At 33.6% G+C, this 13,365-nt stretch overlaps 2 protein-coding genes across 2 annotated transcripts; one reads left to right on the plus strand and one right to left on the minus strand.

The window, feature by feature from the left end:
* Positions 1-201: 201 nt before the first annotated feature.
* On the plus strand, positions 202-864 carry LOC132301497 (vacuolar iron transporter homolog 4-like). The gene has a single exon (XM_059798746.1). The coding sequence runs from the start codon at positions 202-204 to the stop codon at positions 862-864; it is 663 nt and encodes a 220-aa protein (XP_059654729.1).
* A 687-nt stretch (positions 865-1,551) lies between these two features.
* Positions 1,552-12,008, minus strand: LOC132301498 (receptor kinase-like protein Xa21). Its single transcript, XM_059798747.1, has 10 exons — positions 11,612-12,008; positions 11,286-11,422; positions 10,894-11,176; positions 8,397-8,535; positions 8,169-8,281; positions 7,491-7,853; positions 3,697-4,001; positions 2,696-3,259; positions 2,265-2,554; positions 1,552-1,801 (listed from the first exon to the last, which is right to left on the minus strand). The coding sequence occupies exons 1-10, from the start codon at positions 12,006-12,008 to the stop codon at positions 1,552-1,554; spliced, it is 2,841 nt and encodes a 946-aa protein (XP_059654730.1).
* Positions 12,009-13,365: the final 1,357 nt, after the last annotated feature.

Below are 13,365 nucleotides of genomic sequence, written 5' to 3' on the forward strand. Positions count from 1 at the left end.
TCCACACTATTTTCTCCTTTTGCACCACTAGTGCTCACCACCACCACCACTTCATAAACTAATCTAGTCCCCCTCTATATATAGTCTTCATGAGGGGTGTGTGTCTTCCACAAGTAGTACTACTCTATCTATCTACCCTCTCCATTTTATTCCTTTGTGTAGTACTTGGCCTTTTGCCTTACTGTGTTATATAACTACCTCATGGCTGCAGCCGCTGCACTAAATGATGTCCAAATTTCTATTCCTGAGGGTCAAACTGAGAGTAAACAACGCCAACAACCCGATTTTGATTACTCTCAAAGGGCACAGTGGCTTCGAGCTGCTGTGTTGGGAGCCAATGATGGTTTGGTCTCAGTTGCATCATTGATGATGGGTGTAGGAGGCGTTAATAAAGACGTTAAGGCCATGATTCTTACCGGCTTTGCAGGGTTAGTTGCCGGGGCTTGTAGCATGGCTATAGGCGAGTTTGTGTCCGTATACTCTCAACTGGACATAGAGGTGGCTCAAATGAAGAGAGAGAAGAGGAGAGGGATGGGAGATAATGAAGTAGTAGTAGTACAAGAGACACAGAAGGAAAAGCTGCCCAATCCAGTGCAGGCAGCTTTAGCATCCGCGCTTGCGTTTTCACTCGGGGCCATAGTGCCGTTGCTTGCTGCTGCATTTATACACGACCACAAGGTGAGGATGGGTGTGGTGGTGGCTGCAGTGAGCTTGGCATTGGTGGTGTTTGGAGGGGTTGGAGCTGTGCTGGGGAGGACTCCTGTGGTGAAGTCCTGTGCTAGGGTGCTAATTGGAGGTTGCATGGCCATGGCGATTACTTTTGGACTGACCAAGTTAATTGGCATTGGTGGATTGGAAATGTGATCATTATATTCTCCTTTTCTTTCTTGTGTATGTAATATATTTCTTTTCATTAGTCTCTGGAAAATATATATGTAGTCCATGTTGAAAGTTTGGTTTGTCAAATAAAAGCTATTCAATAAATGTAACAACTACATGTATTTGTGCATACTCTAATTCCTGGTATGTATTTATGCAAATATGCATAGTAACTAATGGACAGTAATCTAGATGATATGATCTCCCTCTCTAAAGAAGAGTTGAGAGTTCGATCCCCACTAGGGGCAAAATTGCATGTGGGTGTGTGGGCAATCACTTCAACTTTTTTGTTTTTTTAAAATATCATACCTTCTAGTATGTAAATACTTAGGTTACATCTAGATGGAGCTTATCCCACATGGGATCAATGGAGAAGGATTTGGGCATATATGTTAAGTGTGACTCAACCTCTATCAGATTGCAGGATTCTGGAGAGCGGTTTAAGAGAGAAGAGAGGAGAGTGGGTCAGTGTAGAGAGATGTAGCTTCGAAGGTTGACTCAGAAATGAGTTTAAATTAAAGATGCAAATGTTGAATTATTCATAACACATGGACTATAACATGATATTCAACATCATTTCTCTCTAGAAAAATTGTTTCAAAGCGAACTTAAATTATTAGAGAGAAAAATACTACTAAAAATGATAAATGTTAATCTTGAGTGCTTCATCTTTCAATATTTGCTAGAAAAGAGTGTGGCCAAAGCATCAAACAAATTGATCCTTTCCTTAGCTGAATCATTGGAACAATCCATGGCCAAACGAAAGATAGATGATGCACATTCCACCTTAGCAGAGAAATTTTCGTCATCTCTTTCTATCAGATTGGTGTCCACAATTTCAATTATCAAACCCTTTATTGCTTCCTTCACCCAACGCTTCAAGCTCACCTCTCTGGCAAACATTTCATCAGTCGGCTTCTTCCTTGAAAATGTTTCCAACAACAAGACACCATAACTATAGACATCACATTTTATTGATACTCTTCCTTCAATTCAATACACTATGCACCACATCAACATTATTAATTAGAAAAAAAACAATGAAAAAAGATTCTAATCAAGGAAAAGGACTACACAAGTTCATAAAATAAATTGGAAAAGCTGAAAATTGAATTAACAAACATCACCTGGTGCCATATACCCGATTGTTGCCAAGGTCATGGTTTGTACCATTAGATCTCCTTCACCTAAGAGTTTTGCAATCCCGAAATCAGCAACACGTGCAACCATGTCTTCATCAAGGAGGACATTGCTCGGTTTCAAATCACAATGAACAATAGGTGTTGCATGATCATGATGTAAATATTATAATGCTGACGCAACATCTATATATCATTATGTTTAACCGTTGTAGAATGTCCAAAAAATAGTTGTGAGAATACAACCACTCCTCGAGACTCCCATTAGGCATGTACTCTAGTATCAAGTCTTTGAAATCCATGTTGCTGCAACTGCTGATGATTTTAATTAGTTTCCGATGACGAATGTTGCGCATTATTTGGCACTCGACATTGAAACTCTTGAAAGCTCCTTCTAGTTGCAAATTGAATACCTTCACCGCAATATTCATCCCATCCAAAAGCGTTCCTTTATATACTGAACCATAACTTCCCATGCCTATTAGGTTGGTTTCACCGAATGCTTTTATTGCTTGTAAAAGTTCCTGATACGAAACCTTTCTCCATGCAAAAGGTGATATATCTTTCTAGGTATGCAATTCGATCTCTTGTTTTTGATATATTTTCAACAAAAATACGAGGGCCATAACAAAAAATGCTAATGCAATCAAGGGTAAAATAAATTTCAGCACGGGTACAATTTTCGACCTTGATCGCCCATTCTTGTTGGTTTTACAAGGGGGAACTTGCAGTCGGGGTTCACCACAAAGTGCATCATTATGCATAAAGGATTGAGCTGTAAAGTTTGCGAAATGTTCTCCAGTAGGAATTTCCACTTGCAGTCTATTGAAAGACACATTCAAATATTTGAGATACTGGAGTGCGTCTAAGGACTTGGGAATTTCTCCAGACAAATTGTTACCGGATAGATCCAATAATTCCAAGCTTACAAGGTTGCCTAGTGATCGAGGAATGGGTCCTTGTATTTTATTGTGGGACAACGAGAGACAAACTAACGACTGAGCTCCTCCGATGGTGTTTGAGATTGTACCTGATAAATAATTCATTGACAAATCAATTAGGGTTATTACCTTCAAGTTTCTGACATACAATGGTAGCTCACCAATTAGAAAGTTTGAGGACAGGTTGAGACCCAAAAGGTCTTCAAGGCTCCACAAGTTTGACGGTACCTTGGAACTCAATCTGTTGGAGTCAAGGTAGAGCCATATTAGAGATTTAAACTCACCTAAGCATGTTGGAATCTGTCCATACAGTATATTATTACTCATAGAAAAATCTCCCAGTTTCCCCGACCGACAGAGGTCACCAGGGATGGATCCTTTCAATGCATTATTTTGAAGATGCAAACGTACGAGATTTTGTAATCTCTCTAGTGATTTCGGAATTGGTCCAATCAAATGGTTGCTTCCTAATCGTAGGATTACCAAGTTGCTTAAATTGCTTCCACTGGGAATGTTGCCCCTAATTTTGCAGCCAATTGCATCAAACACTTGTAGCCTAGTAGACAAATTCCTGACAGGCATTGGAAGTATGCCGTTTAGTGGATTTAATGATATGCGCAAGACCTCCAATTGTCTACAATTTGTTAAAGAAGAGAAAATTCTCAACTCCGGAGTAGAAGATTCCCCCTTCAAACTATTTGTATGAAGGAAGAGCTTCCGCAAGAGTGTTAAACTACCATGTTGGGTATAGATCCAGTGAATGAGTTCATGCTCATGCTAATGATGGTAAGCTTAGAAGCATTAGAGATAGAGCTTGGGATTGTTCCGCAGAGTTTGTTCATGATTAGATAAAGCTCTTCAAGATTCGGAAGCCAAAACCCTATATCCGAAGGAAGATTGCCAGAAAAGTTATTAAATCCCAGGTTAAGGATTTTCATTGTTGACACATTGAATATTTTTAATGGAATGGTGCCAGTTAAGGTGTTTCCATAGACATTAAGCCTCTCGAGATTAAGGTTACCAATCTCATCTGGTAAAGTACCTGCCATGCACAGCATGAACACCCTAGCATTATTAATCAAGCTTTAAGTCTAAATAAGAGAAAGTACGTATAAATCAAGATAGCTATTCACAACATGAACACCTTAGCATTATTAATCAAGCTTTAAGATTGACGAAGCAGGGAAAACTTATATGATGTTGATTTTTAGTCATCTAAATAAGAGTAAAAGTATAAATCAATATAGCCTTTTATAGAAGGGATCAATTGAATATAATTGAAATGCGAAAGAGTACTACCTCAAATATTGGAAAAAATCAAATTTGCATAACTAAATCTATCTATTTATAGTTATCATTGTATTATACTTGTACTATGTTATTTATGAGTCACTATACATATAGTTCACTCTTTTTATATGGTTTCGAAGTAGAAAATCCACCAATTTTCAGCTTCTCTACCAAATAAATATAATACTCTTGGAACTCTATGTTTATCGATTGATTTTTGATTCATTTTTCAACCAAATCTAAGGACGTCCAATAAAAATTTAGAACTCATTTTCCTGACTTTAATTTGGACTCCCTAGTCTATAAAAATTCTTCTGTTCTCCAGCTCTACGTGCATTAGAGAGACATATTATCTTTATTTCTTAGAGCTTTGGAGCGAGTTTTTGACATAATAATTGATAATCAACCAATTATTTTTTACTAAGGCTTTGTTTGGATACATAGGAGAGTAAAGAAAAGAAAAGAAATGATAGTATTAGTTATGAGAAAAAAGAAAAAAGAAAGAAAGAATAGCAATAATCTCTATTTAATTATGTTTGGATAGATAGAAGAGAAAAGAAAAGAAATAATCGTATTTTTGTTTGGATATGATATATTAGAGAAAAGAAGTGAAAAGATAATAACCAAATTACTATCATATCCTTTTAAATAAAAAAGATATAAATGGAATAATAATTTTCTCTTTTTAATTGTTGAAGAAAGTTTCAAAATTATGAAAATACTACTTAAACACTATCATTTCTCACACTATCTTCTCATTTTTTGAGAGATACGAAATGAGGGATAATAAGGGATAACTATCTTTCCCTATCGTTTCTTTATCTCCTTTTAAACCACCCAAATACACGTAAACCCTATCCTTTCTTTTCTTTTGTTTTCGTATCCCTCCAAATCATCATATCCAATCGCACTCTAAGGGTTATATATCTTGAATCTACAAGAGTACCTTGAATTAGGGGGTGCCTTGAATCTACAAGGAAAAAGAGATTTCACAAAGGAATCTGATATTATATTGATAAATGCAGGGACGAAGCCAATGAAGGGCCAGAGGGCACGTGCCCCCCCTTTATAATGTATGTGTTAAATTTTTAAAATTTTTCCATATATATGGAAAAAAAATTATACAGTACCCTCCCTAAATTTTATGGTTTCTAAAATTATCTCTTTGTTTTCTTTTTTACCAATTTCCTATTTTTGTTTGGTTAGGTGGAAACAGCTAGAAAAAAAAGGAAAGAGAAAATTTCAAATTTTTTTAGAGTTTGGATAGATAGAAAGAGAAACTTAATGAAAAATTTAGTTTCCCCCATTGAGTATTTTCCCTCAAAAATTTTCCACCAAAACACACATGAAAATTTTATTTTCACATGAAAGAAGCGCCTATTTATTTGTTGTTCCTATTTTACCCAGTAACTTAATCGTGCAAAGTTCTCTCCAAAACAACTTTTATTTTGAGGTAAGTTCTCTACAAAACAATTTATATTTTGAAGTAAGTTCGCAACAACTTCTATTTTGAAGTAAGTTCGCAATACAAATTATAAAGTTATATATACATAATATCAACAATAATTTCGGTAAAATTGCTCAAAATAGATCCTGCTTCTAAATAGAATTTTTTATTTTTTTAATTGTATATTCTATGTTGCAATTCTATCCACTTATAATTCGTATATATATATATATATATATATATGGTGAAATATTTAATTTTTCTCCCAAGTAGTAGTATTGCCTCTTCATCTCTAATTTTTTTATTTATTTTTAATTTGTTTATCTTAAACTAATAATTAGTTTTACTTAAGAAAATATTATGAATCCATATTCTAAATATAAATAATAGAAATGAATATAAACAATTATATATTTGAATTAAATAATCCATCATTTTACGTCATAAAGGTAGTTTTGGCATGCATAATCACTTTCTTTTCACTTTCATGATATCAAAACTAACAAACTAATATTTTTCTACAATTTTCTTGGATAAATTTTCATGCTAACCAAATGCATGCTAGAAAATCTCTTTTCTTTTCATTCACTTCACTTTTCATTCACTTTCACTTTCATTTTCTTTTCTTTTATTGCTTATTTCCATCTAACCAAACGGAGTCAGAAAAAAGTTAAATTTTCCTTCTTCAATTGAAACTATTAACTTTTTCCTTTTAAAGTTCTCCCAATTTTCTTTCTTTTTTCTTTCATTTTTCTTTCCTTTTTCTTTTTTTATTTCTACTTCTTAAAATTCTTCTACCTGCATATTTGAATAATTTTCTTCTTCTTCTTCTTTTGTATCTTACCGATGCCCCCTAACTTGAAATCCTGGCTCCGTCCCTAGATAAATGAATGAATTATTTTCTCTGCAGTATATGTATTTATAAAAAAGGAAACCATACCTCTGAAAATTCTGTAAACGCAATTCCCGAGCTCTAAACGATTAAATTTGGCCAAAAGACACCCTATCAGAATAAAAAAATTGATTCGTCGAAATCATCTAAAAAAATTGGGTCAGCCTGCCCATTTGACATTTTGACGGTCCAAACGGGCTTCAAAATCTTCAACAATCTGTTCAATTTTTCTTTGTTTGAGAGCATATACTTATACACGTGAATGATATTAGAATGGTGTTCTTTAGTAGTTCTTGGTTAAGGAGTGGATGTGAGGCTCACACAGGATTTGTATAACACTGTTTCGAGATGGTGGATTCGTTTGACAGAGACAACTAGATTCCGTGGTTTTTTTCCTTGTTGAGGTTCTTCTTACGAAAAAAAAATAAATAAAAAAAAATATCTAACTTTATTTATTTTACCTGTATAATTTTTATGATTTTGTGATTGGTTTAGCTTTAATTCAATAAAATAACAATAATAAAAAAATTAATCAAAAGAGCAAGCTAAACTTATTCAACTCCTCTAGGACTTTTGTTTCAAATCAAACTTTTCACACCACTTCCATACCGCGCAACTCATAGATTATATATTCACAAGTACATTTAGAATACCCTTTTTATATAATAGAAGAAATAAAATAAAATCTTCCTATTTACACTCACTGAAAAGAATAATAAAATAGAAAGGAAACCTACAAGACATATATAGCTAGTGATATGCATGATATGGTTGAATAATTAGCTGGAAAGGGAAACTCCTATACAAGTTCATCAATTTTCCATTATGCTTATGGAATTTATTCTCCACATTTAGTATATATCAAAACTACTAATGAGGTAGATGTGAACTTAAAATCATACCTTTCAAGTTGTTTTCACGAAGATTTATCTCTTTGAGCATAGTCAAGTTGCCAATTTCTCTAGGTATGATGCCAGTAAAGCCATTGAATGACAGTGACAAATCTTGGAACTCCCCACATTTGTGTAAATTGGATGGAATATGGCCTTCAATCTGATTCCAAGAGAGAAAAAGTCTACCAAGTTTAGGAAGATGATTGCACATATCTACTGGCAAACTTCCAGACAGGCTATTGTTTGAGAAATTAATTGTTCTTTGAGAAGAAATGTTGAAAATTGAAGATGGGATGGACCCTGTTAGAGAGCTATCGAGTATACTCAGTACTTCCAAATGTTGAAGATTGCCTATCTCTGACGGAATTACACCTGCAAAGTTGTCAAAAGCAACAATACATATATAATGGTCACAGATGATATGAGTACCTTGTTTTGATGCTCACAGTTACATTTAAAACACCCTTTACATAAAACAAAAAATTCACATATGCAATCATTGAAAATAAAGTAAAAAAATAAAAACAAGTCATATTTAGCTAGTGTTATGAATATTATTAGTTAGCAAGAGAAACTCCTATACAACTTTATCAACTTTCTATTCTGCTTATGAAATTTCTTCTCCACGGAATACATAAACATATATCAAGACTACTTACTTGTTAGTTAGATATGAGCTTAAATTACCTTCCAAGTTGTTCATACCGAGATATAACTCATTGAGCATAGTCAAGTTGCCAATTTCTCTAGGTATGATGCCATTGAAGTCATTGAATGACAATGATAGATGTCGGAGCTCCCTGCATTTGTATAGATCAGATGGAATTTACCCATGAAGCTTATTTAAAAAAAGATATAGTTCTCCAAGTTTAGGAAGATGGATGCACATATCTACGTACCGGCAAACTTCCAGACAGACTATTATTTGTGAAATCAATACTTTTCAATGAAGAAATGTTGAAGATGGTAGAAGGAATGGGGCCAGTTAGAGAGCTATTTTGAAAGCTCAATATTTCCAGACGTGGAAGATTACCCATCTCCAAAGGAATTACACCTGCAAAGTAGTTAAAAGGAACACATATATAATTTTCTCCCCTGTTGTACTAGTGTGTTTGTAATGAATAAATAATTACGCAATAAAAACAATTTTTTATTTTTTATTTTTTAGGGATAATTTCACTGACACCCCCAGTAGTTTGACCAAATATTAGTCTAAAACATTTTTTGAAAATAACTATCACTCACATTACAAACGTTTGCTCCGTTTTTCACTCACACCCCAAAAGTTAGTTGACAGGTGTGTCAGACCACTTTTTACATGTAAAAAGACATTCTTACCCTTCGACTTTGGTTTGACCCACTAAATTATTTCTTTCATAATTAAAATTACATGTTTACCCTCATTTGACTTTAGTTTGACTATTCAAATGACATGTTTACCCTTCCTTTTCCATATACAAGAATAAATAAAATAGGTGATCAACATCATACAGTGTGGTATTGAGGGCTATTATATGCCACATAAGTGTCCGGTTCTATATATTTTTAAGGAAATTAATGAAATTTTAAGTAAGAAAATTTTATTTTATTTTATGGAAATTAATAAAATTTAAAAAGAGAAAGAGAAAAATAAGAAAATTTTAAAAACTAAAATAGAATAATAAAATAAGAAAAATCACCCATTCATATATTTTTGTAAGGAAATTAATGAAATTTTATTTTTTTAAGGAAGTTAATGAAATTTAAAAAGAGAAATAGAAAAATAAGAAAAATTTTAAAAACTAAAATAGAAAAATAAAATAAGAAAAATCACCCATTCATATATATATTTTTTAATTTGAATTATATATGTTTAGGTTTGTGAGAATTGCTTATTGTATGTTTATGTTTTTTCAGATTGGTGAATTTGTATGATTTAGGAATTAATTGGTTGACAAAAATTTCAAATTTATTACTCCATTTATTTTTAGAGGAGTGCTAACTGCTAATTAATTAGTTGACTTAGGAATTAATTGGTTGAATTTATATGTTTATTCAAAAATTCCAAATGGGTTGATTTAGGAATTAATTGGTTGAATTTATATGTTTATTTATTTTTGTTAATTTTTTATTTATTTTTTTCTGTTTATGGGTCCCCTCCCTCTCCGCTCTCTTTCTCTCTCTTCTTTTTCTCTCTCTAATCTCTCAGGCCAGACAAGTCTCCGGCGCCGACACCATCAACAAAGACACCAAGTCTCATGCCGCCACCTCCTGCAACCCATCTAGTGCATTCAGTTACATCTGGTAAGCCCAACTAATGTCGAGAACTCTTAAATAAACAGGTGGAGAGAGAGACAGAGAGATTGAGAAAGCGTAGGCATCGATGGTGGAAGTGAACCCATATTTGCAGACCCAAATTACAGAGGCACCGACGATGGTGCCAAAATAGTGGAAGAGAACCACTATTTGCAGACCTAAATTGCAGAGGCAACGACGATGAACCCATATTTGCAGATCCACTTGATCGGCGGTACGCAGTTGGATGGAAGGTATATGGATTTGCTCGGTGATGTATGTAGATGGCTCTGGAACTTGGGCTTGATGGTACGAAATTTGTACTCTAGAAGGTTTTGTGTATCTATAGAGAAGAGATCGAGGAGCAACTGGGTGGAGTTAGAAATTCGGGAGCAGAGAATTTGGATAGAGATAGAGGAGAGAGAAATAGTGTGTGTAGGGGTAAAGAAGTCATTTATATTATCTAATATTTTAGAATAAATGTGATTAAAAAATTAGGGGCAAACATGTCTTTTCCCATGTTTTTAACGTAGACAGTAACGGAAAAGCGAAAATGGACCTAAGTGATAGTTATTTTCGAAAGATATTTTAGACTGATATTTGGCCAAACTACTGGGGGTGTCAGTGAAATTATCCCTATTTTTTATAATTGGGATGTCCAAGGTTTTTCCCTAACTAATCCATATGACTCGTACAAGCTCCTCCGAAATCGGGTAACTATATCTATAGGCGTGACCCATAAGAAATTGTTTGCAATTAGGAGGAATTGATCCTGAGACCTGAATTCCTTGCTTTAATGCTCACAAGTAATTATAGAATACCCTTTACATATAACAAAAAGAAAAACAAACTCAAAAATAAAGAAGGAAACTTACAAGTCCTATTGATCGATCTAGTGTTATGCATGATATGGTTAAATAATTAGCGAGGGAAACACCTTCAATAGAAGGTATATATATATCAAAATTAACTACAAACTCTTGGGCTAGATGTGAACGTAAAACCATACCTTTCAAGTTGTTATTACTAAGATATAACTCCTTGAGCATGGTCAGTTTGCCAATTTCTCTAGGTATGCTTCCATCAAAGCCATTGAATGACAATGACAAATATTGGAGTTCCCTACATTTGTATTAACCGGATGGAATTTGTCCATGAAGCCGATTCCGAGAAAGATAGAGTCCTTCAAGTTTTGGAAGATGGATGGACATATTTACCGGCAAACTTCCAGACAAACTATTATTTGTGAAATCAATACTTTTCAAAGAAGAAATGTTGAAGATGAAAGATGGAATGGGGCCTGCTAGAAAGCCATTTTGAAAGCTCAATATTTCTAGACGTGGAAGATTACCCATCTCCAAAGGAATTACACCTACAAAGTAGTTAGAAGGAACACATATATAATTTTCTCCCTTGTTATACTAGTATGTTTGTAATGAATATATAATTACGCAATAAAAATAAATTATTATTATTATTATTATTTTTAATTGGGATGTCCACGGTTTTTTCCTAACTAATCCACAGAACCTGTACAAGCTCCTCTGAAATCGAGTAACTATCTCTGTTGGCGTGACCCATAAGAAATTGTTTGCAATTAGGAGGAATCGATCCTGAGACCTGAATTCCCTGTTTTGATATATGCTCACAAGTAATTATAGAATACCCTTTACATATGAGATAAAGAAAAACAAACTCAAAAATAAAGAAGGAAACTTACAAGTCCTATTGATCAATCGAGTGTTATGCATGATGTGGTTAAACAATCAGCAAGGGAAACACCTTCAATAGAAGGTATATATATATATCAAATTTAACTACAAACTCTTGGGTTAGATGTGAATGTAAAATCATACCTTTCAAGTTGTTATTACCAAGATATAATTCCTTGAGCATAGTCAGTTTGCCAATTTCTCTAGGTATGTTTCCATTAAAGCCAATGAATGACAATGACAAATATTGGAGCTCCCTGCAATTGAATAAACTGGATGGAATTTGTCTATGAAGCCGATTCCGAGAAAGATCAAGTTCTTCAAGTTTAGTAAGATTGCTGCACATATCTACAGGCAAACTTCCAGACAAACTATTGTTTTGCAAATGGATTTCCTTGAGTCGATGCAAACGAGCCAACTCCTTGGGTATATTTCCATTGAAATTGTTATCGCGGATATCAAGTGATAAGAGAAATGAGAGATTTCCAAGATGTGGAGTGATGGTGCCTTGGAGACAGAAATGAAAGAGATTTAAGGCCATGACCCTCACGTGGGTGAGACCACAAGAGACACCAATTCAATTGCAAACTGAGGTAATGGAGGACCAATTACTTTCCAATATATCTTGAGGGTCATAAGTGATTAGGGTTTTGAATGCATGAAGAGAAAATTGGTCGGTAGTTAAGTTTGTGATGGAGCTAGACAAGCAAACCATGAAACAGTTTACCAGTAATATTGAGATGGAAAAGAGGAAGCAATTAGTTTTCTCCATGGTAAATTAGTATATAAACTATATATTAATGGAGTTGTATATGTATATATAGCAAATTACAATGATGGATGCATGGATTAGCCGGATTTATATAAGATGGTGAAATAAAATAAAGCACAGCATATAATCAACCAAACAACGTTCGAAAGTTCTTGTGGGGTTGACTAAATAATACGTGTGAACACTTGCAAGGTCTCACTTGTAAAGGACACCTTGTGTGAAGCTATCTTTAAATCTTGTGGGGTTGACTAACTAATACGTGTGAACACTTGCAAGGTCTCACCTGTAAATGACACCTGGTGTGAGCACTTGCGGGATTTATTTATATATTTATTTATTTATTTATTTTTTACTTTCTCAAAGAGAACATTTATTAAAAAAAAACAAAAAAAAAAAAAAAAAAAAAAAAAAAAATTAAAGATATTTTTTCAAAACAAAGTAATAAATTCATTTACCTAAAAAAAAAAAAAAAAAAACAATGTAATAAATTAAAAAAACAATTATATTTTGATTGATAATATTTTTATTTGTAACATTTAAAATTGTTCTTGATGATTTTTTATATTTAGTGAGATATTCATACAAAATTGAAGAAAAAAGCTGTGTATTGAAGTAACACAACTATGCCAAATAGAACAAATTTAAATATGTGTTTGTATTATAGTCAGCATATATCTTATTTTATATACTTAAATTGCAGGGACCTCCTTATGATTTGTCATAATTATAAGAACCTCCCCTATGATTTGAAAATTTTCTTGAATCTTTCTTAAGAAGGATCTAACCTACACGGACCTCCCTTCAACACAAGTCAATGATGAATTTTGCTAATTTTTTCATTAAAGACATTTTAAACCTTAAAAAGTAGGAGAATTACCAAAATACTTCACCCTTACCAATATAACCATTGTTACATAGTGTAACGACCCGATCATTTGCCTTCCTTTCCTTTTTCCTGAAATTTTACGAATGAATTTTTTTCGTTTAATTTTCCTTTCTGAGCTCTGTTTCGTGTCGCTTAGTGTCATCTCGAGTGCTCGAAATTGGTTTCTGAGACTCTTTCATGTGAATTGACAACTTCCTTTGAGGACCGAGTCATTTTCGCATTTTTCGTTTTTGGACACTA

Source organism: Cornus florida, unplaced genomic scaffold (assembly GCF_030987335.1).
Source record: "Cornus florida cultivar Cherokee Brave unplaced genomic scaffold, ASM3098733v1 CherokeeBrave_3.0.0_Hap2_Chr03, whole genome shotgun sequence".
NCBI classification, from domain to species: Eukaryota; Viridiplantae; Streptophyta; class Magnoliopsida; order Cornales; family Cornaceae; genus Cornus; species Cornus florida.